The 24,275-nt window shown below is 38.5% G+C and overlaps 1 protein-coding gene across 2 annotated transcripts; it reads right to left on the bottom strand.

The window, feature by feature from the left end:
• Nucleotides 1–2,194: 2,194 nt before the first annotated feature.
• Nucleotides 2,195–23,872, bottom strand: ZDHHC2 (zDHHC palmitoyltransferase 2). 2 transcript variants are annotated; one of them, XM_026697951.2, is made up of 13 exons: nucleotides 23,177–23,872; nucleotides 20,118–20,144; nucleotides 18,835–18,929; nucleotides 17,233–17,353; nucleotides 15,322–15,391; nucleotides 14,793–14,825; nucleotides 14,186–14,306; nucleotides 10,084–10,216; nucleotides 8,986–9,112; nucleotides 8,797–8,886; nucleotides 7,270–7,382; nucleotides 4,815–4,890; nucleotides 2,195–4,596 (listed from the first exon to the last, which is right to left on the bottom strand). In XM_026697951.2, exons 1-12 carry the CDS (start codon nucleotides 23,349–23,351, stop codon nucleotides 4,850–4,852), a joined length of 1,146 nt encoding a protein of 381 aa, XP_026553736.1. In that variant the 5' UTR covers nucleotides 23,352–23,872; the 3' UTR covers nucleotides 2,195–4,596; nucleotides 4,815–4,849. The 2 variants fall into 2 exon arrangements, with proteins under 2 accessions (XP_026553736.1, XP_087792344.1); XM_087936218.1 differs by lacking the exon at nucleotides 23,177–23,872 and adding an exon at nucleotides 22,566–22,651 and having other exon boundaries at nucleotides 4,456–4,596.
• Nucleotides 23,873–24,275: the final 403 nt, after the last annotated feature.

The raw sequence follows: 24,275 nt of genomic DNA, 5'->3' as shown, positions 1-24,275 counted from the left end.
AACTCTAGGTAGAATTCTACTTGCATTACTCTATAAGCAATGTATGAATTTTTAAAAACTACGACTTCAAAACCTTTTATATAAAACTGGAATATTCCATGTTATATAAAACTGGGGTTTTCCATGTTGATCCCATGTAATTAAACGGACAGTTCACTCAACTCTGTTCTGTTCTTTTGTTTTTTAAATGGTACAGCAACATCTGAAAATTATCCAGAAAGTCAAACTGAAGAACGTTGCTGTTTCTAAATCCTGATATAGGAATACATATTTTTCTCAAAAATAAAATTTACTCAAGTGTTCTGAGCTATTCTGGATAAAGTCTCTATCATTTATAGGAGAAATAATATCATGGATATTAAGTCTGCAAAAATTTAAGTAGAAAAGTAATTATTGGGCTAGTGGATAGATCTATAATGCCCATAATTTACTTTCAAAGACGTTTCTATTTCAGATAATAGAAAATCTATTTGGGAATGATAATTCAATTTTCCCTGAAAATAAAAGAAAAATTAATATTTTAAAAAATTGTGCAATATATATTGCTATGCTCATGTACATGTTCTAATGGACATACAACTTGAACTGAATTGCCTATCAGATGTATACTATATATTTCTATTTTATATATATGATTTGCAACTTTCCAAATTCTAGTTTAACACAGATTTTATTGTTCAATCTGTTTATATGACAAAGCTAATAGGTGGTATCTATAACTGATCTTGTATAGACTGGTGTGATTTGTTATAGGAATAAGGTAGCAATTTGCATTTTTAGAGGTGACAATTTTTTTTTCAACTGTAGCGTTGGCTACTAACCTATTTCACAAAAATAGGTTAGTTTTGACCGTGCAGTTAACTAAAGTCTACATTTATGAATTTTTATACATTTGTACAGTGCACAGGGAGTCCTATTTAGAAATCAACCAAAATTATGATTAAAATATAATTTTCAGTCAATAGTACTGTCATCTAGCTACAGTTTTGCTGTGAAATTTTGTACTTGCTATGGTTTCACCAAAACATACTGTTGATAATTAACAGTATATTCATTGTTTGAATATTGATATGAAAGGTGCAGGAAGAGTGAAAGAAAATGCAGTTGGAACATAATTATTCAGGTAGTCCTTGACTTAGGAATGTAATGTAGCCTGCCCACTATGGTTGTAAGTTGTGATGTTAAATGGATCAATCATTTATCAACCCAATTTTACACCCTTTTTGTGGCACTCATTAAGTGAACACAGTGCTTGTGAAGCAAACACATTTGTTAAGCAAGCATATAGTTCACTGCGGGCATGTTCTTCAGCAAAACTGTTGTAAAACATCATGTGACCATGGGATACTGCAGCCTTTGGAGGCTGAAAAATGGGCCCGTTTCGTCATTTCTGGTAGTTCTAGAAATACCAGAAGTGACGAAATGGCCCTGTTTTTCGGCCTCCAAAGGCTGCAGAGGCTTCCCTCGAGCTGGGAGGCCGAAAAAGGCCCGAAAATCAGCTGGGAGGCAAGAGCAATGAGGTAAGTTTGCCTGGGGCTTGTGTGCCTGCACAAATGGCTCTGTGTGCCACCTGTGGAACGCGTGCCATAGGTTCGCCATCACGGATCTATACCATTTTTGTGGCAGCTCAATTTCACTCAAATATTCTGGATTCCAGTTAATAGGACGGGATAGTAGCTACATTTTCCAAGTGCAGAAGGAATGTTTAAAATCTGATGAATAACACTGAAACATTCACATCAATTTGTTCAGATTTTGCTATAATTAAATATTTTGCTTCCTACATTTAGAAAAAAACATAAAAAAACAATAAATCTACCAGTGTATACATAGGTTTGTGCTACAGGCATTTAAAAAGTTCCTTGCTCAATACGTCAATAAATTTCTAACACAAATATTCAAGTTTCTTTTTGCTGTATTCAGCTTCTGTAGAAGCATTTCTTTTTTCTCTTGCATGAAGGCAATGCAAGTATTTTTCCCTTTCAGAACTTATGTTCATCCCAAATCACAATATACCCACTTACCAATTACCAAGTTTCTTTGTGTACATGTAACACAGAAATCTGATAAAACTATAGTGGGAATTCTAAAACAAGTGAAACATGTGTTAGAAAATGACAAGGCACTTTACTGGCACACATACAAACACAAAGATTGCCCTCCCTAGCAATAAACCAATCAAAAAATCATATAATTGATTATAATTGTCTTTAATCAGGCAAGAAGCCTAGTTTTCAGTTCATCAAAGTTGTTTCCCAAATGCAAGTGTATATAGCAGATAATGCAAAGAATCCTTTTTCTCAAACAGTTACAACGGGAATTAGAACAAGACTGATTAGAATACCATGTTGCAGAGATGCCTGTTTTTTTTTTCTTTATTGTCACTGCTATACCACTACTTACTCCAATCCCAAATCTTTTATTGGAAATCTGCTTGTAAAGGTCAACAGAATTTACTTCCAGAGCAAAATAGCGATGGTTGTAATGTGAAAAAACAATTTGAATGAATACATTTCATGCCCAATATATCAAAAGAAAGTACATTATTTTAAAGTCCCATGTCTACCATAAGCTCCTTTCTAGTTTACATGGCTCTTATTACCTGAATATGTTCAAGTCTCCCTTCCCTGCAAAATTTTGGCATTGGACAACTGACAGTCTCCATTTTCATGAAGATATGCTGAGAGAGACATGTCTGTTCCATTATTTGAATTTTACTGAAAAATACTGTAAGGTGTTATATCTAACAAGTGTATGAGAACTGAATCACAACTTTCCCCCTTAAATTTACACATATTTTAAAGACAACCCAACAGAGCAAAACATTTCACAATATACAGTATAGGATGATTAAGCAGTATAAGGAGTATTCTCATTTTATTCCTCTGATTTTCTCATCAGTTCCATATCTAAATATAAATAATTAGAACACTGCTATGAAAATGAATTGTCAATGCTAATATATGTTGTGTAAAACTATAAACTAGAAGTACACAACCTTTTCAAATATCCCAAATTTTATGGGTCACATTCTGGCACTTTTGGTGATTAGATCCTACTGAGATTTTTGAAATACATTAAAATATCAGGGAAAAATCCAAATCTATACTATTACAGTTGTAATAATATCATCACAACATCATCATGCTATCTCATTTATTCTCCACAAGGCCATTCTGAAATATTTAAAATATATACAGCTACAGAAAATAATGTGTTGCTTTTAAAAAAATATTTGAGACCACTGCCGCTAGGGAATGTCATTCAGTCAGATCTATGTATAGTGCCTATTTAGAAGTCTAAAGTGACTGCCAAAGTGATTCTGAAAACAATTTTTTTGTTTCTTAAATACTTTCCAGTAAGATGTACAATTTTCTCACATTCTTCCTTAACCAAACTTGTTTATGGACCATTTTGAAATTGATTTTAACCTATTTTATGTAAACAGCATACTGTATTATGTGCAGCTTAAATGTATTAATTTCATCTTCCACTGTACATGCAAAGGCACTGATAAAACCAGTTCTATGAAACTGTTAAGTTCCTTGGCTTCCAAAATTTTGTAAATCTTAAATTCAGTTCTTAGATCATATAAAAGTTCATAAAAGCCCCAGATAATTAATTTCATTTAAAGTGTGTCTCTGCTAGATCCAGTAATCTTATTAAGAATATAATTTAAGCCACAGTAAAAGTATGAAAATGAGTGTTACATGATATTATACATCTCTTCATATGTAAATCACCAGGGTAATAACAAGGAATGCAGCAATTGAAAGATGCTCAGTTACAATAAAGCCTCTTATTGATACAAACATAGGTCAAGGTTTTAAGTTGACCATTCTCAAATCATTTCAAATAAGGTTGAATAACTGAATTCGCCATCACAAAGTTTCAAAAAGCCTTGCTCTGACCATGGTTTTAACTACCCTTATTATTACATATACAAATAAATGTGAAGTTCATTTTGGTCTCTCAGTTATGAAATAAGAGAAATTATAATCTAGCCCTTATATAAAGGGATGCGTGAGCATGATTGTCCAACCTGAGGCTAGTTTATAATTAAAACAGTCTTGCCGTTTCAACTGAAGAAATCAAAATATCTTCTGCTCATTATATCCAATCAACAAACAAGCTATTCAATGAACTGACAAATCTTTCTTTATAGTCCAAGGAATAAAGGTAGTTTGCAGGTGGAAATCACAAGCAAGATTTCCATTTAAAGATTCAAAAACTGCTTCCAAGAGCATGTTTAGATTATATAAGTTTATGCTCACTTGAGCTATAAATATCAATGCAAAACCACGCCTATAATCTCTAATAGATTATACAGTTGTCCTGTATAAATTAAGATTTTCCACATTCCCAATGTGTCATTTTCAAGACTTACATTTTGCATTGTAACCATATTCTATGTTAGCCAAACCATTATTTTTATGATATTCAAGAGGTGTCAACAGATATTTCAAGTGATGCAGAGACAGCTAATCAGGCCTTGAAATTTTTCTGAGCGCATCCATGTAGCAGTGGACTGAATATCTGGTTGATGAATGGTGATGTAGTGGATGAATTCTTCATCCTTTCATCAACTGTGCTGTTCTACAAAAAAGTATTATTTGAAAAATAATTTGGTTAATGGCTTTCATTCTATACGACTACAGAAATTACAAAGTAAAGCAATGTTTCTCAACCTTGGCAGCCTGAAGATGTTTGGATTTACCTCCCTGAGCATGCATCTGTAAGTTGCCAAAGTTGAGAAACATTGAATAATTTCATTAAATATGAAAGAGCCAGCAAAGTTTTAAAAAATAACTTACTATAAGACCCAATTTTGTTTTCTTTCCTTGCAAAACTAGGTTTCATTTTCCATAGATAATGCAGGATTGCTCATACCTTTAAAAAAGAAAAGATTATCTTTGAGCAATTATTTTTAATTTTGTTTTAAATAAATTACACCTTGAAGTTTACTGACAACTAGAGCAGAAGTATTGTCTGGATAAACCAAAGTGCACTCCTAACCTCCCATGTAGAGTGTGTTGCAATAGTTCAACTGCACAGTGACATAAAAATAAAAACAATGAAGGAAAGAACATCATTGTGCACTATGCAGATCTATGTAGACATTCCTGGTTGTGATTGCCATTTGGGGAAGTGCAAGTTGAAAATTCCTCACAAATGGGATAGCCAAAATCCCTGCCACGCTGTCTCACTAGGTTTGAACTTGACTCTTGTTTCTCCCCACCTTGACTCTAACAGCATCCATATGTTAAGACAGAAGCTTTATATCACTTGGCCAGTCAGGCTTAAAAAAAATATTTTATGTACAGGATATAAATCAGTGTCTCCACCTTGCAAACCCTGGAATGAGCCCAGAAGGAAAACACAATCAATGGAATGGAAGACTGCCTGATAGGTCAGAAGAATCAGGAAAGTTACATCATTCTTGTCCTGCCAGCTGTCACTCACAAGTGCTATCAATGCTCTTTCAAATACTACAATATATCTCAGCCTGAAACCTGACTGGAAAGGAAGATCATTCTCACCCTTTCTCGAGGGTTCTCTGAAGCTGTAGCCAACTGCCCTATTAAAATCCTTCCCTAAAAAAGGGAAGGTATCTGTAAACTGAACAAAAATTGTCCATTTTTTAAACACTGCCTTATTATTTTTATAAATAACTTGTTAGTGAACGTACCTAAGACTCCTCTTATTTTCCACACAACAACCCTGTGCGGAGGATTGGGTTGAGACCGTCACTGGCCCAAAGGCACCCAGCAGGTTTTCATGTAAAGGGCAGGGCTAATAGAATAGTAATTCTAGTATTTGGGGTGTGATGCTAGTTCGCCTCCTCGTGGTGCACCCTGTATAGTACGGAAGTGTAAACCAAGCAACTAGCAACAATTGGCAGCCAGACTACGTTGAAGAATTGGCAGTTAATGACAGTTGGCAGTTAGACATCTTTGTAGAACTTCTGGCTCTCTAAATACATGACAACGGATAAACAAAATGGCTCTCCTGTCCTAAGCCATATTGCACCACCAGTTCTACCAAGGCAGGAAGCCTTAGTGAAGGAGTACAGCAAAATTACAGCTCACTCAACAGCTAACAACTTTGACATCAACACACAGTGGAAAACCAAAAGGACTGCAGAACGCCCAGATACATGCAGTTACGTAGATGACCCTACACAAAAGGTGCCAGGTTTTGATCTTCCTTGCCAGCATTGGTCAACTGAATAGGATCCATACCCAACATGGTGTCTGCCAAGACTCATTGTTTAAGTGGGATCTTGTCTCTATCCCTCAATGTGGCTCCTCGACAAAATATGTGCTCCTCGACAAAATATCTATCACATTGTGTCTGATGTCCATCAGGAGCTTTTATTGGCCCAATGCCTGATTTTTTTCAACATAGACCACCCTGTCCTTGAATAGCTGGGTGGACTGGACATTAACATTTGAACTACTATAAGTCCATGTATTTGTCATCCGCTAAATAAATAAATCTAGTATATTGGGTTCAGTGATGGTTGCTTGGGACGGGATATACCACCAAGAGTGGTATTAGTAGAACCAAGACTTCAGTTCTCACAATTCTACACTGAGTTCATCTATCCTTATTTATTTCTACCATTTACAGTCAATAAGTGAAAAACAAGTTTCATTAGAAGAAAAAAATGAAATCATTTTCACTGATTTGTTCATTATGAAGGGATTTCTTCAAAGGAAGGGAAATGCCAACATTCTGAACATCTTATATAGGTATTCCTCAACTTATAGCCACAATTGAGTCCAACATTTCTATTGTCAAGTGACACAGTTGTTAAATGAGTTTTGCCCCATTTTACAACCTTTTTTGCCACAGTTGTTAAGTGAATCACTGCAGTTGTTAAGTTTGTAATATGGTTGTTAACTGAATTTGTCTTCCCCATTGATTTTGCTGGTCAGAAGGTCACAAAAGGTGATAACGTGACCCTGGGATGAATCAGTTACCAACATCTGAATTTTGATCATAAGGGGAGGAAGTAACGGTTGTAAGTGTTAAAAACAGTTGTAAGTCAATTTTTTCAGTGCTGTTGTAACTTCAAATAGTCACTAAAATAATGGTTGTAAGTTGAGGTCTATCTGTACCAAGATATGTGCCCAGTCCAAACTTTCAGCTTGTCAGCCTAAAATCTTCTCATTTTATCTTTGGCTGAAATGATCTGATTTGATGCCTCAGTCTAACAAGACACTTTTAAAATGTACTATAAAAATATTGTTAACAATTTCTTACCCAGTTTGTTCTTTTCAGTATCTGCACTAGTTTCTGTCCAAGATTGAGGATCAGTAAGAAGGTGGCTCTTAGAATCTCGTAATGTCTTAGCCGGAAAATGATGACTATTCTCACTGTAAAAAAAAAGGGGGTTCCAAAAGTTGAATGAGAAGCAATTCCATGAACTGAATTATTTATCAGGGTGCTTGTAGCTTGAGTTGCGCCTGACTCCTAATAACAGCAGGGGAACACCTATGTTATTTTCTTGCTGATAAGGGAGAGACAGTTTGCTGGTAAGGAAAGGGATCTGCTCACCTGGCACAGCTGAAATCTGAAATCTGACTACCATTCCAATCAGACATTCCTTTGTTTTTACTTACACATACACAAACACACACGAATACACGCACACAGGCACATACACAAATAATAACCTGCTTTCTGGCTCCGTTCTCCACTGCGCACGCAAGGCAAGAAAAGTAGTCTGTCGGACGACGGGAAAAAAATTGTTCAGACCTTTCAATTTCTCATGAAAAAAAAAAATCTCGCAAAATTGGAAGGTCTGAACATATTTTTTTTTACTGTCGTCCTACAGACTACTTTTCTTGGGATGTGGCTGCCTTGAAGGGTGGGGGGGATGCGGGACCTCTGTGTGTGTGATTGAGAGTGTGTGTGTGTGTGTGTGTGTGAGAGAGAGAGAGAGAGAGAGAGAGAAGAGAGAGAGAACATCGCCACCAGCCCTGGATAACTCTCCAAGGTTGGATCAGAATCCTCCCTCTCTCCCCCCCCCACACACAGATGTTGGAGCTTGCTTTCTTTCCTCCTGCCCCCTTCCCACCCCACTTATTGGAGACCCCTGGATTCCCTCCCCAACCCCGTCTGGCCCATACAGGAACCACCCGCATGAATGACGTAGAGTTGGCCATGCCCACTCAGTCATATGATATCCCCCCCATCCACGGCTACCCAGCCGGTCATTAGGAAGAAACAGTTGTTAAATTATTTGTATCTCACCACTGCCTGAAGTATAAGATGATTATTTCTATACCAAACAACAACACACACTATAATATATAAACTTACATTGAGCCTGGGTAACTGAGACACCACTTATTTCCAATTGTTTCTGCCTGCCCATTATGTTCAAGCAATGTGGATGCGCTCTTGGTCCCCTCCGTTAAATATTGTGGGGTCTAGGAAGTGTGCCTACCCCCACTGTTCCCAGAACAACATCCCCACAGGAATAAGGTTGGTTCTCTCTCTCCTGGAGTTCTGGAAAGTTGTGAAAATCTGCTTTGGTCCCAAACCTGGAATTGATATTTATTATTTGTTCAATTGTTCAACTTTGTTTTGTTATTTCTGCTGTCTATTAGATCGTTCTGTGTCTGTGATTCAATGTTTTTAGCCCTTTTTGTTTTCTCTAGCTTTGTACAACACTCAGAGTTTACCAGTGTTGGGTGGCTAAGAAATTTAAATAAATAAATACACACATGTATTTATTTATTGTTCTGTACATAAAGAAATAGTAATAATAATATATAGGCATACTTTTTATTTGCATTGTGTCCTGCAGGAGTGGAAGCTTGTTCAAGATCTTGGTTAACAAGACAGGTAGGAAAAGAGCATCCATCTCCTAGGCTGCAAATTAATTAAAAATACATATAATAAGCAAACTGCACTCAAAAGCTTCCACATATTTTAATGTGGAAACAATGCTCTCTTAAATGCAGAACTCACCTGGTAAAAATTGGCAATAGCCAGTACTTTTTCTCATCTCCAAAGACTTCCCTTAGGTTTTTGCTGAAGCCCAAATTAAACCCATTTTTATCTGTTCCATGTCGAAAAACAGGTGCTCGGAAGGCCTCTATAAGAAATGGTTACATTATTTAACATTTTCAAAATAGCACGCTCAAGAGACAGAGTGGTTTGTTGATAAAATAAAATTCTAACTAAAAAAATAGGACTGACAAACCAGCCGATAAAGGAAGAAAAATCAAAGAAAATAAAACAGATAAATCAACAATTGGATAGACAGGAAGGTATCTTTGATAAGGAGAATGAGTCATGGGTAGACATTTGGGAAAACTGCCAGCATAAGTTTGTACAGGGAGAAATGCTTTGACTGAACAAGAAAGATACAGTGGAACCTCAGGTCGTGAATGCTTCTGTCCACAACCAAATCGGGTGACGACCAGAATTTTCTGAAAAGTTTTGCTTCTGGTCGTGAACATATCTTCGTGTGGTGACTGAACACAGCTGCGGTGATTTTCCCTACCACAGTGATTTCCCCTTTGTGCCATTTATTTTGTCCATGCATGCGCAATCGGTTGTGTTTCCGGTCACGACCAAATCAGGTTGCAACTGTAGTCCTGGAACTGATTACAGTCGCGATCTGAGGTCCCACTGCATAGACAAAGATGAGGAGTGTGGGAGGCAAGTAAAAAAATGGATAAAAATTGAAGCACTAATGAGAACAAGAGATGATGGATGGAAAGAATTGCCTTTTAAATATTAAGGTACTTGTTGTAAGTTGATAGAGGCAGAAATAAAATTAGGTAGAGGAAACATTAGAAGGCATATTTTTATAGAATAAACAAAAACAATAGATAGAAAGATTAGAGGTTTACAAATGTTAGACATTTTTCTTGTTATTTAAATAATTTTATGAGGATCACCTAAGTTTAATAAATGTGATAAAGATTACTAATATTGTTACTGTAATTGGATTAAGGTGAATGATACCCAGAATCAACATTGTCCACATACAATATGGATGTATATTCCAAATGTGTATATATATGTATATATATAAAATTAAAAAAAATAATTTCTTACCTAAAGTTGATTTATTTTTACTGACTAACCAACAATGATAACCAAAGAGAGAAGATAAGCTAATTGAAAACATAGCTGCTGCAAAGAACAAAAACATAATATGGAATTTGGCTTGAGTATCAGGAAGGCCATTCTATAAAGAAAGACAAAAAATGTTTCAATGTTCTTTTAGACACACAAATACATCTATTTAAAAATCAAGTTAGATCAATAATGACTGCATACAGTCTTGTCTTATTTATGCCAATGTTTTTTCCAACATGCCAATGTTAAGATGTATGAACTTCAACTTCCAGAATTTCCTGGACAGAATAAAGTCTTCACATGTTATAAGTTTCCAACTTTGAAAAATACTGATTTATATTATAACTATATTATAATATAATGGTGGCACAGTGGCTAGAATGCAGTACTGCAGGCTACCTCTGTTGACTGCTGGCCACTTGCAATTTGCCAGTTCGAATCTCACCAGGCTCAAGGTTGACTTAGCCTTCCATCCTTCTGAGGTCAATAAAATGAGGACCCAGATTATTGGAGGCAATATACTGCTCTGTAAACCACTTAGAGACGGCTGTAAAGCACTACGAAGCGGTATATAAGTCTAAGTGCTATTTCTATATTTGACCTAATTGAAGTGTTATAAATATAGGTAGTCCTGACTTAAAACCATTTGTTTAGTGATCATTAGAAATTACAATGGAACTGAAAAAAGTGACTTATGACCGGTTTTCAAACTATGGTCACCTGATCAAAATTTGGGCTTTTGACAATTAGGAATCATGTGATCACCATTTGTTACCTTCCCAGCCAGCTTCCAACAAGCAAAGTTAATGGGGTAGCCAGATCCATTTAACAACCACATGATTCATGCTTAATAACTGTGTTGCTTAGCAATGGAAATTTTGGGTTCAGCTGTGGTCATAAGTCTATGACTATTTGTATTATTATAAAGAAAAAAGTAGAGTATTTGAATGTACCTTAAGACTGTGTGCAAACTCAAACATGGTGTTTTGGTTGTTCAAATCCAATTATAGGTGTTTGTGATGTATTTAAATCATAGCTAATTAATTGTTAATCAAATTACAACTAAACACGATGAATGAACTAAGTTTATAAGTTGAAACTTGAAAAATATAAGTACTCTTTAATTGACTTCCAACCAGTTTTAAGTACTAAAAATACTGAAGGCACTTGGCCAATAAAGAATTCATTCTTTCTATTATCTATCTATCTATCTATCTATCTATCTATCTATCTATCTATCTATCTATCTATCTATCTATCTATATCTACCTATCTATCTTAATTTAATGATCCAAAATACTACTGTAATTAGCATCCATAACATTTAATACTGTACATGGAATATGTGTGTGGGTGTGGGTGGGTGGGTGGAATTCACATATTCCTGATTCTCATTATATCTTGTCAGGAAGGCACAATTTTAAAGACTAGCTTTAAGCAGAACATTGTTTGAAAAACTATAGAGCTAAATAGATTTTAAGCAAAGTCTAAACAATTTAGAATATTCCAATTATTGACTAATACCAATATATAATTAAATCCCGATGCCTCTTATATTCCCTTGTACCACACAACTATGGGTTTCTGGGAAGTACCGTGTTTCTCACAAAATAAGGCCGGGCCTTATTTTTTTTTGACCCCCGAAAAAATGGCTAGGCTGTCTTTTCAGGGGTGACTTAATTCTCCCCCCTTGCATCCTCGGGTGGGCGGCGACGGCTTGATGTTGACCTCGGCATTGGTGGGGCACTTTGTACCGGGAGACCTTCCGCCACCATTGCTTTCCCTTCTCCCTGTGCTGCTGCGGCGTTTAGAGCAACACTGTGGCATTTGGTGCAACCACGAGTGGCCAGCCAGGGCTCCTCCCTGCAACCGGAGCCTGGCAGAAACACTCGGATTCAGGCGCTCCTGTCACCGCCTTCCCTTCGCCTTCGAAGGCAAAGCCAATTCTTTTAAAAATGACACCCTACTACTGGTATGACCAAGCCTCCTCTGCCTGAGAGGGCAGCCCAACCCCATGTGGGGACGCAAATCTCCCAGGGCCACAGCGCAGGATCATCCCACCCCGGGAGAAGTGCCCAGCCACCATCCCTGCCTGGCGCCGGGCAGAGCATTAAGAGCTTCACCTGGGGTGCCCAGTGCAGCTGATAAGCGGGCCCTCCTGCCTGGACGTGGAGCTCTCACCAAGGCAGCAAGCTCCTCCCCGCTGAGCCCTCCACTCATCCCCCCAGGGCCGTGCCAGAGCCGTGTGCTGGGCACAGCCAGGAAAGTGAGCCATGGGTGCGCGCCCGCATGCCAAGTGAAAGAGGCGGGCCGACCCGAGCTTGGCTTCCTTCCCAAGTCCCTCCAGCCCAAACCTGTAGGGGCCACCAGGAGAGGCCACCCGAGGCAGTGATAGCGCCCACCCATCCGTGAACAGGGAGGCAAGGCGATGGCCTGCGCCATGTCCTCCTCTGAGCTGAACCCCGCCAAGTAAGTGCTTCTGCCCGATGCCCGTGCTGCTGCAGCATTTGGAACTGCCGGCGCATTTGGAGATGCGTGGGGATGGGGGAAGGGCTGGGTGAGGGGTGGAAAGGACGGGCAGCTTCGGGCTCTCTCCTCCAGACCCGCTGGCCAGGGAAGCAGCGCTGCCGTTGCCTCACCTCCCTGTCCGCGGATGGGTGGGCGCTATCATTGCCTCGGGAAGCCTCTCCCAGTGTCCCCTTCGGGTTCAGGCTGGAGGGACTTGGGAAGGAAGCCAAGTTCAGGTTGGCCCAGCTCTTTCGCTTGGCAGGCAGCCGCACCTGCGGCTCGCTTTCCCAGCTCTGCCTAGCCCGCACGGCTCTGGCATGGCCCTGGCAGGATGAGCAGAGGGCCCGGCAGGGAGGCGCTCACTGCCTTGGAGAGAGCTCCACTGCCAGGCAGGAGGGCCCGCCTGTCAGCTGCGCTGGGCCCAGGCGAAGCTCTTCGCGCTCTGCCTGGCACCAGGCAGGGATGGTGGCTGGGCGCTTCTCCTGGGGTGGGCCAATCATGCACTATGGCCCTGGGAGATTCGCCTCCCCATGTGCGGTTGTGCTGCCCTCTCGGGCAGGGGAGGCTTTGTCGTATCAGTAATAGGGCGTTGTTTTTAAAGAATTGGCTTTGCCTTCGAAGGCGAAGGGAAAGAGGTGACAGGAGCGCCTGAAGCCAAGTGTTTCCGCTGGGCTCTGGTTGCAGGGAGGAGCCCTGGTTGGCTGTGTGTGGCTGTGGCAAACGCCATGGCAGCACAGGGAGAAGGGAAAGCAATGGTGGCGGAAGGTCTCCCGATACAAAGTGCCCCACCAAAGCCAAAGTCAACACAGGCAGCACCATATCTGGGTATGCAACAAAAGTACTTCCTAATGGCAAGCCCCCCCACCATTCCCCTCCCATTTCGCATATTTAATATAGGTCTTAATTTGGGGGGAGGGGCTTAATTTGATTTTATGCCTATAAAACATGCTGGGACTTTCTGTTGGGGGAGGCCGTATTGTTGGAGAAACACGGTATAATCAGAAGGTCCAGTGATGCTGAAGTATCTACAGCTTTCCCAAGTTTCATTCTCACAGAAGTCATGAGTCCTGACATTAGCCCATTTCAATAATGTTTCCCTTACATCAGGGGTGTCCAACTCGATTTCATTGAGGGCTGCATCAGGGTTGTGTTTGACCCCAGGGGGGCAGGGTAGGTATGGTCAGGGTGGATATGGCCAACTCGACGTCACTCCTGTCGGGGGCGCCTGTAGTGGCCCAAGCACTGGCAGAAAAAACAGGCTCTTGAGCTCTGCTTTTGGCAGTGACAGCCTCCTGCAACCTCTGCCAGCGAAAATGGAGCTCAAGAGGACCGCACATGGCTCTCCCGAGCTCCATTTTCACTGGCAGAGGCACCACAGACTGGTTCTTTGCTGTTTCTAGGGCAGTCCCGCAGGCCAGATCTAAGCAACTTGTGGGTCAGATCTAGCCCCCAGGTCTTGAGTTTGACACCCTGCCCTACATCTTCCAATGTCACCTAATTGAAGCTTATAGACACAAGAGTTTCAATAGTGTATATAATCACCAGAACCAGAAAATGAACTGAAACTTACTGTCCAGAATCTAATAAAATGCTGTAACTCAGTCGCAAAGATGAAAAGGCAGTATAATAGAGAGTAAGCCAAGAATAGAAGGAAAAACTTATAATTTGAGAATCCAACGCAGTTGTTCACCCTAGGAAAAGAGAATACAAATTGCTGAAAATATATGTATAAATGGATACACACACAAAATATCATTTACAATACTCCATTTGTTATTATAAGTAAACATACTTCTGTTTTTCACATTAGAATAATTCTTTAAATAAAGGAGTTATATCAATGAACAATATAATAATAATACAAATATAAACATGTAAAAGTCACAAAAATTAAACACAGAAAGATGAACTGGGCTTATTAAGGTATTTCTTTCAATATTTTCCACAAAAACTACACAGCTTTTGAACTGGTATATTACTGGTATGTTAAGAAACTTCCCTGGAGTTTCTTAAAGAAACTGGTTTTAATAGTATCGCTTCTCATTATAGTTCTTCAATTCTTACCAGTGCTATTGTTAAAGTAGCAACAGTAAAATCTTTTTTTTTTTTTTTTGCTAATAAAGACGGCTAGTTTCCTGGTGTTCTTGATATTCATAATGATTAAAAAATTTACTTACCAGGGACAGTGATGATCCATTTTCAAAATACATCTTAAAAAGACAAAAAATGTAGATTATTTTATAGAATTTACAGAAAAGTTAATCATATTGCATCAAAACTTTTATCTTAACACATAGAACAAGTCGGTATAACAGGACCAGCATCTAAATGAGTAATCTAATTTGTGCTTGAGTTGACTTAGATATCATTCATATGATAACTTCCTTCTTTTGTCATCACCTTATTTTGTCGTCACCTTATTTATGCCAGCCAGAAGCTGTCTAGCCTCTAGCTCGCATAAAATGAAGTGACTGAATATTCGAAAGCTTGATTTGAGCTCAGGTTTTTGTTTTTATGTCTTTAGTTTTAATATGCTTCTATGTTATTTTTATTTTTGATTAGGAGCCAACTGGAGTTTGACATAAGATGGGAAGCTACATAAGTGCTTAAATAAATAAATAAATAAAACATTTCTGAAATTACTTTCAACCAGCAAGACGGAAATAAGTTCGCAGCTTTGCAAATATTTTAATATTTGTTTCTTACTTATCACAGGCAGAACAGTGATGGCAACGATCTGGTTTTATAAGTTGGCATCTATCACAATATCTGATTGCTGTAAAGACACAAAAAGATTTATGTTTACCCTACTTGCTGCCTTGTGCATATCTTCCTGCATATTCCAGACAATTGTAAAAAGTATGTAACAAAAAGTCATTTTGCTAACAATCCCATGTTTCTTTTTGAAAAAGAAATGATGTTATACATTACAATTCTACCCTGTTAATTTGTACTCGCCCCACTGAGTACAAAAAGACATATTCATAGATGTTTGTACATAGAATTATTTTTTAGCTAAAATGTACTTTAACCATATTCTTGAATAATGAAAAATATCTGCTGATTTTAGTAACCTCAGTACCAAGAGGGTTTTAATAACTCTTAACAAATACTGGCAAATAATCAGCTGTTTGGAAAGCAACTGAAGAGACTATAAGGTCTTTTCACCACAACCAATGGTGGGATTCAAACATTTTTACTACTGGTTCTGTGGGCGTGGCCTGGTGGGCGTGACATGGCATGGCTTGGTGGGCATGTCAGGGGAAGAATACTGTCAAATCTCCATTCCCTCCCCACTCCTGGGGGAAGGTTACTGTGAAATCCCATTCCCACCCCACCCCACTATCCTGCTTTCCAGCTCCGTTCTTCTGTGCAGGGCAACAAAAGAAGACCCAGCCGATCAGCTGGGACTTGGGAGGCAGAGAATAGATGGGGGCGGGACCAGTCAGAGGTGGTATTTGCTGGTTCTCCAAACTCCTCAAAATTTCTGCTACCAGTTTTCCAGAACTGGTCAGAATCTGCTGAATACCACCTCTGACCATAACTACTCAATTTTACCAACAATTATTTGATAAAACTGTAATCAATAGCTGCTGCTGCTGCTGCATGAATTTGAAATTATGCAGAGTTCTCCTAAGAAACAATCTCTACATTCAATAGGACTGGAAGTGCTGTAAAGTAATCATCCTATTCAAATAGTTATACAATTGATCCAAAAAGGAACATAATCACAAAGTCTGTTAAGAGAGCCAAAAGCAAAACAATCCAACATCATATCCTAAATTTTGAATATATTTTTCCCGAGAGACCATTTCATTTCACTTTGTTTCACTTGGTTTTGGCATATTATGACTGGCTTTGATTTTTTTCCAAAAAGATTCAAGTAAATAAATTGGGACTATCCACTGTGCAAAGAAGCAGCAGGCATAGATTCTATCTCTCTCTGGCATTAGCTGGACATAGGCTAGAGAAGCAACTGGGGTGATTTCATGGATTGTTAAGCAAAAATTTATAGACAGAGAATCATTTTGAATGGCTGTTTAATAGAGAACCAAAGCTGGAGATCACACAGCACTCTGGATAGCAATAGCACTTAGACTTATGTACCAATTCATGATGCTTTACAGCCCTCTCTAAGTGGTTTACAGAGTCAGCATATTGCCCCCAACAATCTGGGTCTTCATTTTACCAACCTTGGAAGGATGGAAGGCTGAGTTAACCTTGAGCCTGGTGAGATTCAAACTGCTAAATTGCAGGTAGCCAGCAGTCAACAGAAGGAGCCTGCAGTACTGCATTCTAACCACTGCGTCACCATGGCTCTAGATGAGCATCTTGAGAGCAGCCTCACAAAACTAGTTGCTATAGTACACCTGACAATCTACTAAATGCCTAATGATAAGAAGAATGTTAGATGTTCTTTGTCCTTCCCTCTAGCCAAACAGTACGTTCCCTGGCTTGCTCTTTTTCTGACAAGTGAATTCATTTTAAGCAAATCACTGGGCAGAAACCAACCACCTTTTTATTTAATGTATTTCATAATGAAATTTTTAGATTTTATATGGATACTCAACTTATGTCTGCTAAATAATCAGGACATCATTATTGACAAATATTTACCTCCAGACATTGTTCTTGTACTTATAGGGAGGTCTTTGGCTGCCCTCTTCAACACTTCTTGATGGATTTCATTTCTAGGTTCTCTTTCCATCAATTCTTTATCTGAATAGCTCAGATGGAACTAGGAAATAATAAATCATTATTTATTAACCATTTAGTGTAAACATATTTAGACATTTACCTAAATATTGGAAGATTTGAAACTAAACGGACAATTCTTTACAAGCTGATGTGGCTGCTACTTTTTCAATTCAGAAAGGCTATCTATACAGGTACAGTCCTCAACTTATGACAGTAATGGAGATTGCCCATTTCTGTTGGAAGTCATAGACTCTGTTAAATGAAGCACATGATTAACAACTTACCTGTCCCTGCTTTCCCAATGCATTCACTGAATGAATGCACAGGTTGTTATTAGGTAGAGAATGGGATGACTCACTGGTGTGAGAAACTGAGGGAGGCGCTAATGCAGACACAGGCACATCCAGAAGATAGGGATACCCTCTGAGATATCCCATGCTTTGCCTCCTGCCCCTTGGGTTCCCTAGTGCCTTATGGGCCACCTCATTTATCCCACCACGTCACAATTGCACACTTACCTTTTGAAGATATCCAGAGCTCAGGAGCTTGGAGTAGAGAAGGTTTCTCCCTTGCTCATTTCTTCTTAGCTTCGCAGCATAAGACTAGTGTAAAGCTAGCTGGAGAGGAAATGATTGCAATGGAAGCAAAAGTGACAGGATTTCTTCTTGATTGTGCCAGGTGGCGGAGCAAGGGAGCACCCTTCTCTATCCTGACTTCCTAGGCTCTGGAAAAGTGAGTAAATGGTGACTGGGAAATGGGGGTGGGGAGGAGTGTATGGAACTTGGTATTTTGATAAAGCAAGCCCACTGCCTTTGAGGACCTGGCCGGGCAGGATGGGGTGATAATAGGTGGGTGGGTGTGCTGAAGAGTCTCTGCAGCTGGTTGCAAGGGAAAATGACCATGGGGGTATTGCAGGGTTCATGACTTTGAAATGGGTTCATATTTAGCTTTTGGGGTATGTGCGGTAACTTCAAACATTTGTTAAATGGCCTGTTGTATCTCAAGGATTACCTGTAATCACATTTGCTTGAACTTGAAATTATAACTTTATACATAATTAGAGATCTGATTTATTAAAGCCTGGACTGCGTTGAGAGTTTTTAAAGGGAAACCTAACAAATTACCTCTTCCATATTGTTAAGTGAAATTGGTAGGAAGAAAGTACATTCATATTCTTTAAAAATAAATAAAAAGACAACTATTTAAGGTTTTCATTTTTAAATTTTTAATTTGGTATAATTTTCCCTTTTATATGTGATATCCTTATTTCTATGATAGCAAATTAGGGAAAAAAGAACATGAAAGAACACACAATATAAACTAACGTTTTTCACATAAATGGTAAAAGCTTTGACACTATCAATAAAGTACACACGTTGATAGCCTGTGTCTTCAGATGAACAGATGGAAAACAAGAGAGAATATATTTATGTAGGATATTATTTACTGTATATACACAGAACCTTTGTGCACCAGAAAGAAAATTAGTAAGTATTTTTCTTGCACAAAATTATAACTTACTTCTTTGGAAGGATTCATTGGTAATGTAAAGATTGTTTTCCAGTAAGACCACAAAAACATCATGAAAAATAGATGATACGCAATCAGGCACACCACTAAAACAAGATCATAAAATTAAGGCATTAAGCAAATGACGGGAATTGTTAGAGATATACAGACAACCAAAAAAAGAAAAAAGAAAAGAGCCAAATGTTCCCAATGGTTCACAATAAAGAACAATGCTATCACAACATCTATAGAACTATAAAATAATGGCTGTTAAAGAAGCTACAAAGCACTACTAGAATGTCTTCAGGTAGAAAAATGTGTAAGGAAGAAAATTCTGTATGTTCTGTCATTTAACGTTTTCATTATCGATATTCCTTTGAATGGATCTAATGGGGGCAAGAAATTCTTCTTAATGTGTCTATAGCAAGATGGTTATGCAGTTTATACAATAATAACAGAAACTCAAGGGCTCTGTTCTATCAAATCAAAGACTTAATTATGTCCTAACCTATTGCCACTAAGATCAATAATTCTTCTATAGTAGCTAATGTTCAGAGATATGGTAATCATCATGATTAGTTAAAAATAAGGTAATCAGTAACTACTAATCCATCTAGTGCATTTTAACTCATCTAAGCTGATGGTCATCAATGTAGTTTTACTATATAATATAATTTATCTAATGGATGGAATAAAGAAGATGATAACTGTCTGGTCAAGAAGTCTATAATTTACTGAAATAAAGAAGATAGAATCAAAGAAAAACAAGAAAATAGTGTGCTTAGTTTGGCAACAATCTTAGTGTCAGTAGGAGATAGGACAAAATACATAGCAATACCCAAGATAGATACCGTTATATATTCCTTAACAGTCTCCTGATTAGTTTTGCCCCATTTCCAAGGGCAAGGAATAATGCAAGTACTACAATGTTGGTATTAATGCAGCAAATACAGTAGAAGCATAGGAATGGGAAGGAGTCTGATAGTATCAACTAAAGTTTCCTTGGTTTCTTCTATTAAATTATAAAGAATGTTTGGTTGTATGTGGTCATACACACAGAGAAGATAGATCAACCTTTTGTCCCCCTTTTCCTTAGAAAACCTGATGACCAATTAATTATCAATCTATAGGGAGACATAGAAACAAAAATGCAGCCTAAAATTCAGTTAGAAAAGGCATGCAATCTTCAATAATTTATTGCTGAAATAAATAAAATTTTAATGAAGTGCCTGAACATATATACACTAAAGCAGCCTTACACTCTATAAAAGTAGAAAAAAATAGCCATTACTTACTTTTTTCTCCAATATTTGATATTGTTACTGCAAGAGAAAAGTTCAGTTAGATAACTTGTCATTATTTGGACCCCCCAAAAAAGCATTCTCAGTTTCTGGGATACATATATACCGACCTTCTAATGAGGTTGGTTTTTAGCCAAGCTAAAAACAAATGTAGTGTTAGTCTGCATCAACAGAAGCATACAGGCAGTCCTAGCTTAAAAACTGCCTTAAGCTACAACCATTTGCAGTTTTGATAGTGATAAAAAGTAACTTTGCGATCAACATCTGCATTTATGACCTTCACAGGAAAGCTGAAGTAAGATTGTACTGTAAGCAGAGCTGCAGTCACATAATTTTTCACTTAGTAAACATTTTGCTTAACAACCAAGTTACTGGTCCCAACTACGGTCGCTAAATGGGGACTACCTATAGTACCAATATCAAAAGGTCATCATTCTTCTCCATTTTATGTTGGTCAGTTCATGCCTTAAATATTATGTTTAGTTCTGTCAGCCCATCCATGTAGTCCATACAAAAAGCACTAACCATGAATTCTAACACTTATTGCAAGGTAACAGAATCTTGAAAGTAACAGAATCTTGAAAGTAACAGAATCTTGAAAGCCTGAAAGCATTCTTCCCCTCTTTTACTTTTACTTCCCAGAAAACCAGAAAGGGTCTTTTCAGAGATGCTTCCCATGTCCCTTTTGCTTCCCTCAGCTGAGGTATCTGTTCTGTGATAGTTGTCTATTCTGTTGTCTATTCTTCCTCCTGTTTTCCAAGGACGTTCCCACAGACTATTACAAGTTCTGAGTAATACATTCAGGAAAGACTTTTACAAATTAAAGTCTGTCCAAAGGACAGCAACTAAGATGATAGGGAGAATACAATGAAAAACTTGGGAGTGTTTGAAGGCACTATATATTTTTCAAGAATGAACTGGGACAGATCTGATAGCCATTTTCATGTATCTTAAGATCAACCAGAAGATGGGGCAGATTCATTCTGAGCTGTTCTACAAGGCAGGAGAAGAGTTTGTTGACCTTTCTGAAGGCTATGAAAACCTTGGCTTCTCTCACAGGAGTTTGCCTGGAATCTTAGTGGAACTCTGTGTGTAAAACATGTTGGTAAGGTATTTTTTTTTAGTAGAAGTCTCAATTTTGTTACTTTAAGTTGTATATTATTTTATTGTGTTCATTGCTCAGAGTTCCTTTTGATGGATAGCAATACACTGTACATTTATTAAATGATACATTAAGAAACAATGGGATTAAATTGGAAGAAAGCCAATTTCAGTTTGACATCAGAAAAATATGCTAATTGTACGAACATCAGAAGAACAGATTGCCTCCTGAGAAATGGTGGATTCTCCTTTGTTGAAATATTTAAACAGAGGTTGAATTACCATTGTCACAGCAACTGTATTAAGGGACTCCGGCAGATTTAACTGCATTACTTTTATAGCATTTTCCCAACCTTACATTCAATGATTCCATGAAATATGAATTGTTAAAGAATGAAATGTTTATATTTAATTATTTTACAGAATCACTAATTACTAAGAATGAATAAATTGTAGCTGATTTGGAAACTGATAATGATCTGACAGTTATAGTACTGAAATTTTGCTTTCTCTCTATTCAATTCAAAGACAAAAATTAGGAACATTCATTTGTAAAGATTTCCTTGATATTTTTGCTCATTTCCACATACAATGAAATTATAATTATTCTGAGGCAAAACAGTGATGTTTAGTCTCCATATTTTAACATACTTTACCACTGAATGTCAGACAATATGGACAAACAAAATATCAACTACTCTCATTTTGAATTGCTGCCAAATTCTCCATGGAGATAAAACCAAACCCAAATTGGACAGTATTCATATAATTAAACTATGAATTAGTGGAGTGTGACATAAAAGTTAGATTACATCCTCACTTTAAAAAAGATTGCACCAAAAATCAATCCACCATTTTCTTGTTGTTTTTTTACATTTCTAGAAAAATAGAAGAAAACTGAGGGGAAGGATGTGAAAAAGAAAAAAGAAAGAAATAGTGGATGTATATAATCAAAATCACATGAATAGCATTATTCCAGATTGAGATGGTGAAGAGGTTTTGAAGAGACTGTTGCTATGGTTTCATGAGAAACAGTAATATCATCTACTATTCATTTCATTTTCAGCATACTTATCATATTAGGCTTCTCAGTGTAATTCATTTTTAAAATGATAAAATTGTCTTAGGCTCACTGAGAGGACAATAATGGAAATAAACAAGTATCTTCTAATATTCTCTCTCTGTCACCCAAAGGAGCTCCTTAATGCAGACTCATCTTTCTTTTAGGTAAGAAAAAATGGATATTGGTTATAAAAGCAACCTTTAATACAGGGTGTGGGCACTTCAGGTATTTTGATAATCAACATTTCAGAAAAGAAGCAAAACAAATAATTAACATACCTGACAATGTTAGACCATATTCAAATAAGACATTATTCTCTTAACATACTTTAATGGCAGCCAACCTTCATGAAATTTAGATTGTCAGCTTAGATTCTGAAAAATACAATTCCTTATTTTATACCTTTAATTACACCATCCAGCAGGTAATTTGGTTATAATATAAAAGTGCTTAGAAGTTTTGGACCAGAGCAAAGAATCTAAATTGTGATATTTTTATCCATTTCTTCACTGAACTTATTTACCCAGAAGATGATAATGTACAAGTATTAAAAATCAAGTTTCTCATTTTGCTTTCCATTCTTAGATATATAGCTTCACAGAGAACGTGTGCCTACTCCATGCGTTTGTTTACATATTGCTGATAAACATTGCTATTTCAATACCAGCAAGCGCACACAAGGCGTTTTTACTGCTCTGCCTTGATTAACACTTACCCCAGGAGACATTATTTCCTGTACAACAGATAGTTACTCTCAAGAGATCTTTCTTAATGAATTAAAGCCTTAAAACCAAGATCCTTTTAAAATTACCAGTTTGCTTCCCAACATCAGATCCATACAGAATCCATCAACATTGAATTAATAGGGGAGGGTAAAAAAGGGACTCACGCAGACAGAGCTGGGCGACGTAGGCATAGTAAGACCAGGCCAGGATGCTGCAGATGAAGAGGACCGGCACCCAGTAAAGGAAAGGACCAGCACGCCGCCACAGGCAGTGTCGCCTCCCGCCTCCTATCCGAGAGCAGCTGCGGGAGGAAGCCACCGACCCCGCCGGAGACGCCATCTTCCCCTCCCCGGTTAATCAGCTCTTCCGTCTGCCAGGAGGGCCCGGGCCCTCGCCGCACATCCCCGGCGGCAGCGGCAGAAGAGGCTGGCAGGTTCCAGCGCTTCGCCGCCTTCCCCTTCAGCGCTGTCTTCCTCGGGGTCGGCAAAGGCTGCCCCTCCTCCCCACGGTCGCCCCCGGCCACCGACCTCTGCCCCCCTCCCGCTCGGCCGTCCGCCTGTCACTGAAGTGGGTTCATCCCTGAACCGGGAACCGAGGAAAAAGCGGGTGCGACGGAGGCTTCTCCCGCTAACGCCCCAGACTGCGAGCTGTCAATGCGAGCGAAGGGCGGGGAGAGGAAAGGCGAGCCTCCCCCACCCCTCCGCTTAGTATCCCAGCGGAGGAGGGGGCGGCGGCGCGGGCTTTCGGGGTCCACCCATCCTGAGGTCCTAGGGACGGACGGGGTTGGTACCTCAATTGGAAAGGAGTATGGGACCGTGGGAAGGTGTCCACCTGCTCTAATTCCCGTTGTCTCTTCGTCTGCTCTTCAGCCTTTTGGCAGCCGTTAGGTGGTAAACTTTGCGCCAGTAAGCGTTTTACTAATCTACATCAAATCCTTACAGCAACGTTTGGGACTGTGTCTTCGGATGGGAAGTTGAGGAATAAAGTTACTGGTTTGGAATGAATGGCTAGTTTGAATAAATATGACACGAGATAAGGAGGACCTTTCCCTGCGATGTAAAAATCTTGCAACCAAAAGGAAGAAATTTAAATGAAATCAAATTTTTATAATGATCATAGGCCACCACAGAAGAAATTCATTTTGATAAATTAATTCTGGCAACATAACACTAATATAATAACAGCATGAACTCCCTTTGAAATTTAGACTTATAGGGTGAATTTAGTCTTGTCATCTTGATCTTTTAAATTGTAAGTCTGTGC

Source organism: Pseudonaja textilis, chromosome 6, assembly GCF_049901715.1.
Source record: "Pseudonaja textilis isolate UNSWEBS1 chromosome 6, rPseTex1.2, whole genome shotgun sequence".
Lineage (NCBI taxonomy): Eukaryota > Metazoa > Chordata > Lepidosauria > Squamata > Elapidae > Pseudonaja > Pseudonaja textilis.
This window is presented reverse-complemented; position numbering and strand designations above follow the sequence as displayed.

What these genes read in the sequence shown, in the direction of transcription:
- ZDHHC2 (XM_026697951.2), bottom strand. Translation starts at nt 23,351, where the DNA reads ATGGCGTCTCCGGCGGGGTCGGTGGCTTCCTCCCGCAGCTGCTCTCGG. An exon ending in ATCAAATATTGGAGAAAAAA is followed by an intron (nt 18,930 to 20,117) that starts GTAAGTAATGGC and finishes ATCTTGTTTTAG; the next exon opens with TGGTGTGCCTGATTGCGTAT. An exon ending in GGACACAATGCAAATAAAAA is followed by an intron (nt 7,383 to 8,796) that starts GTATGCCTATAT and finishes TTTTTTTTACAG; the next exon opens with TGAGAATAGTCATCATTTTC.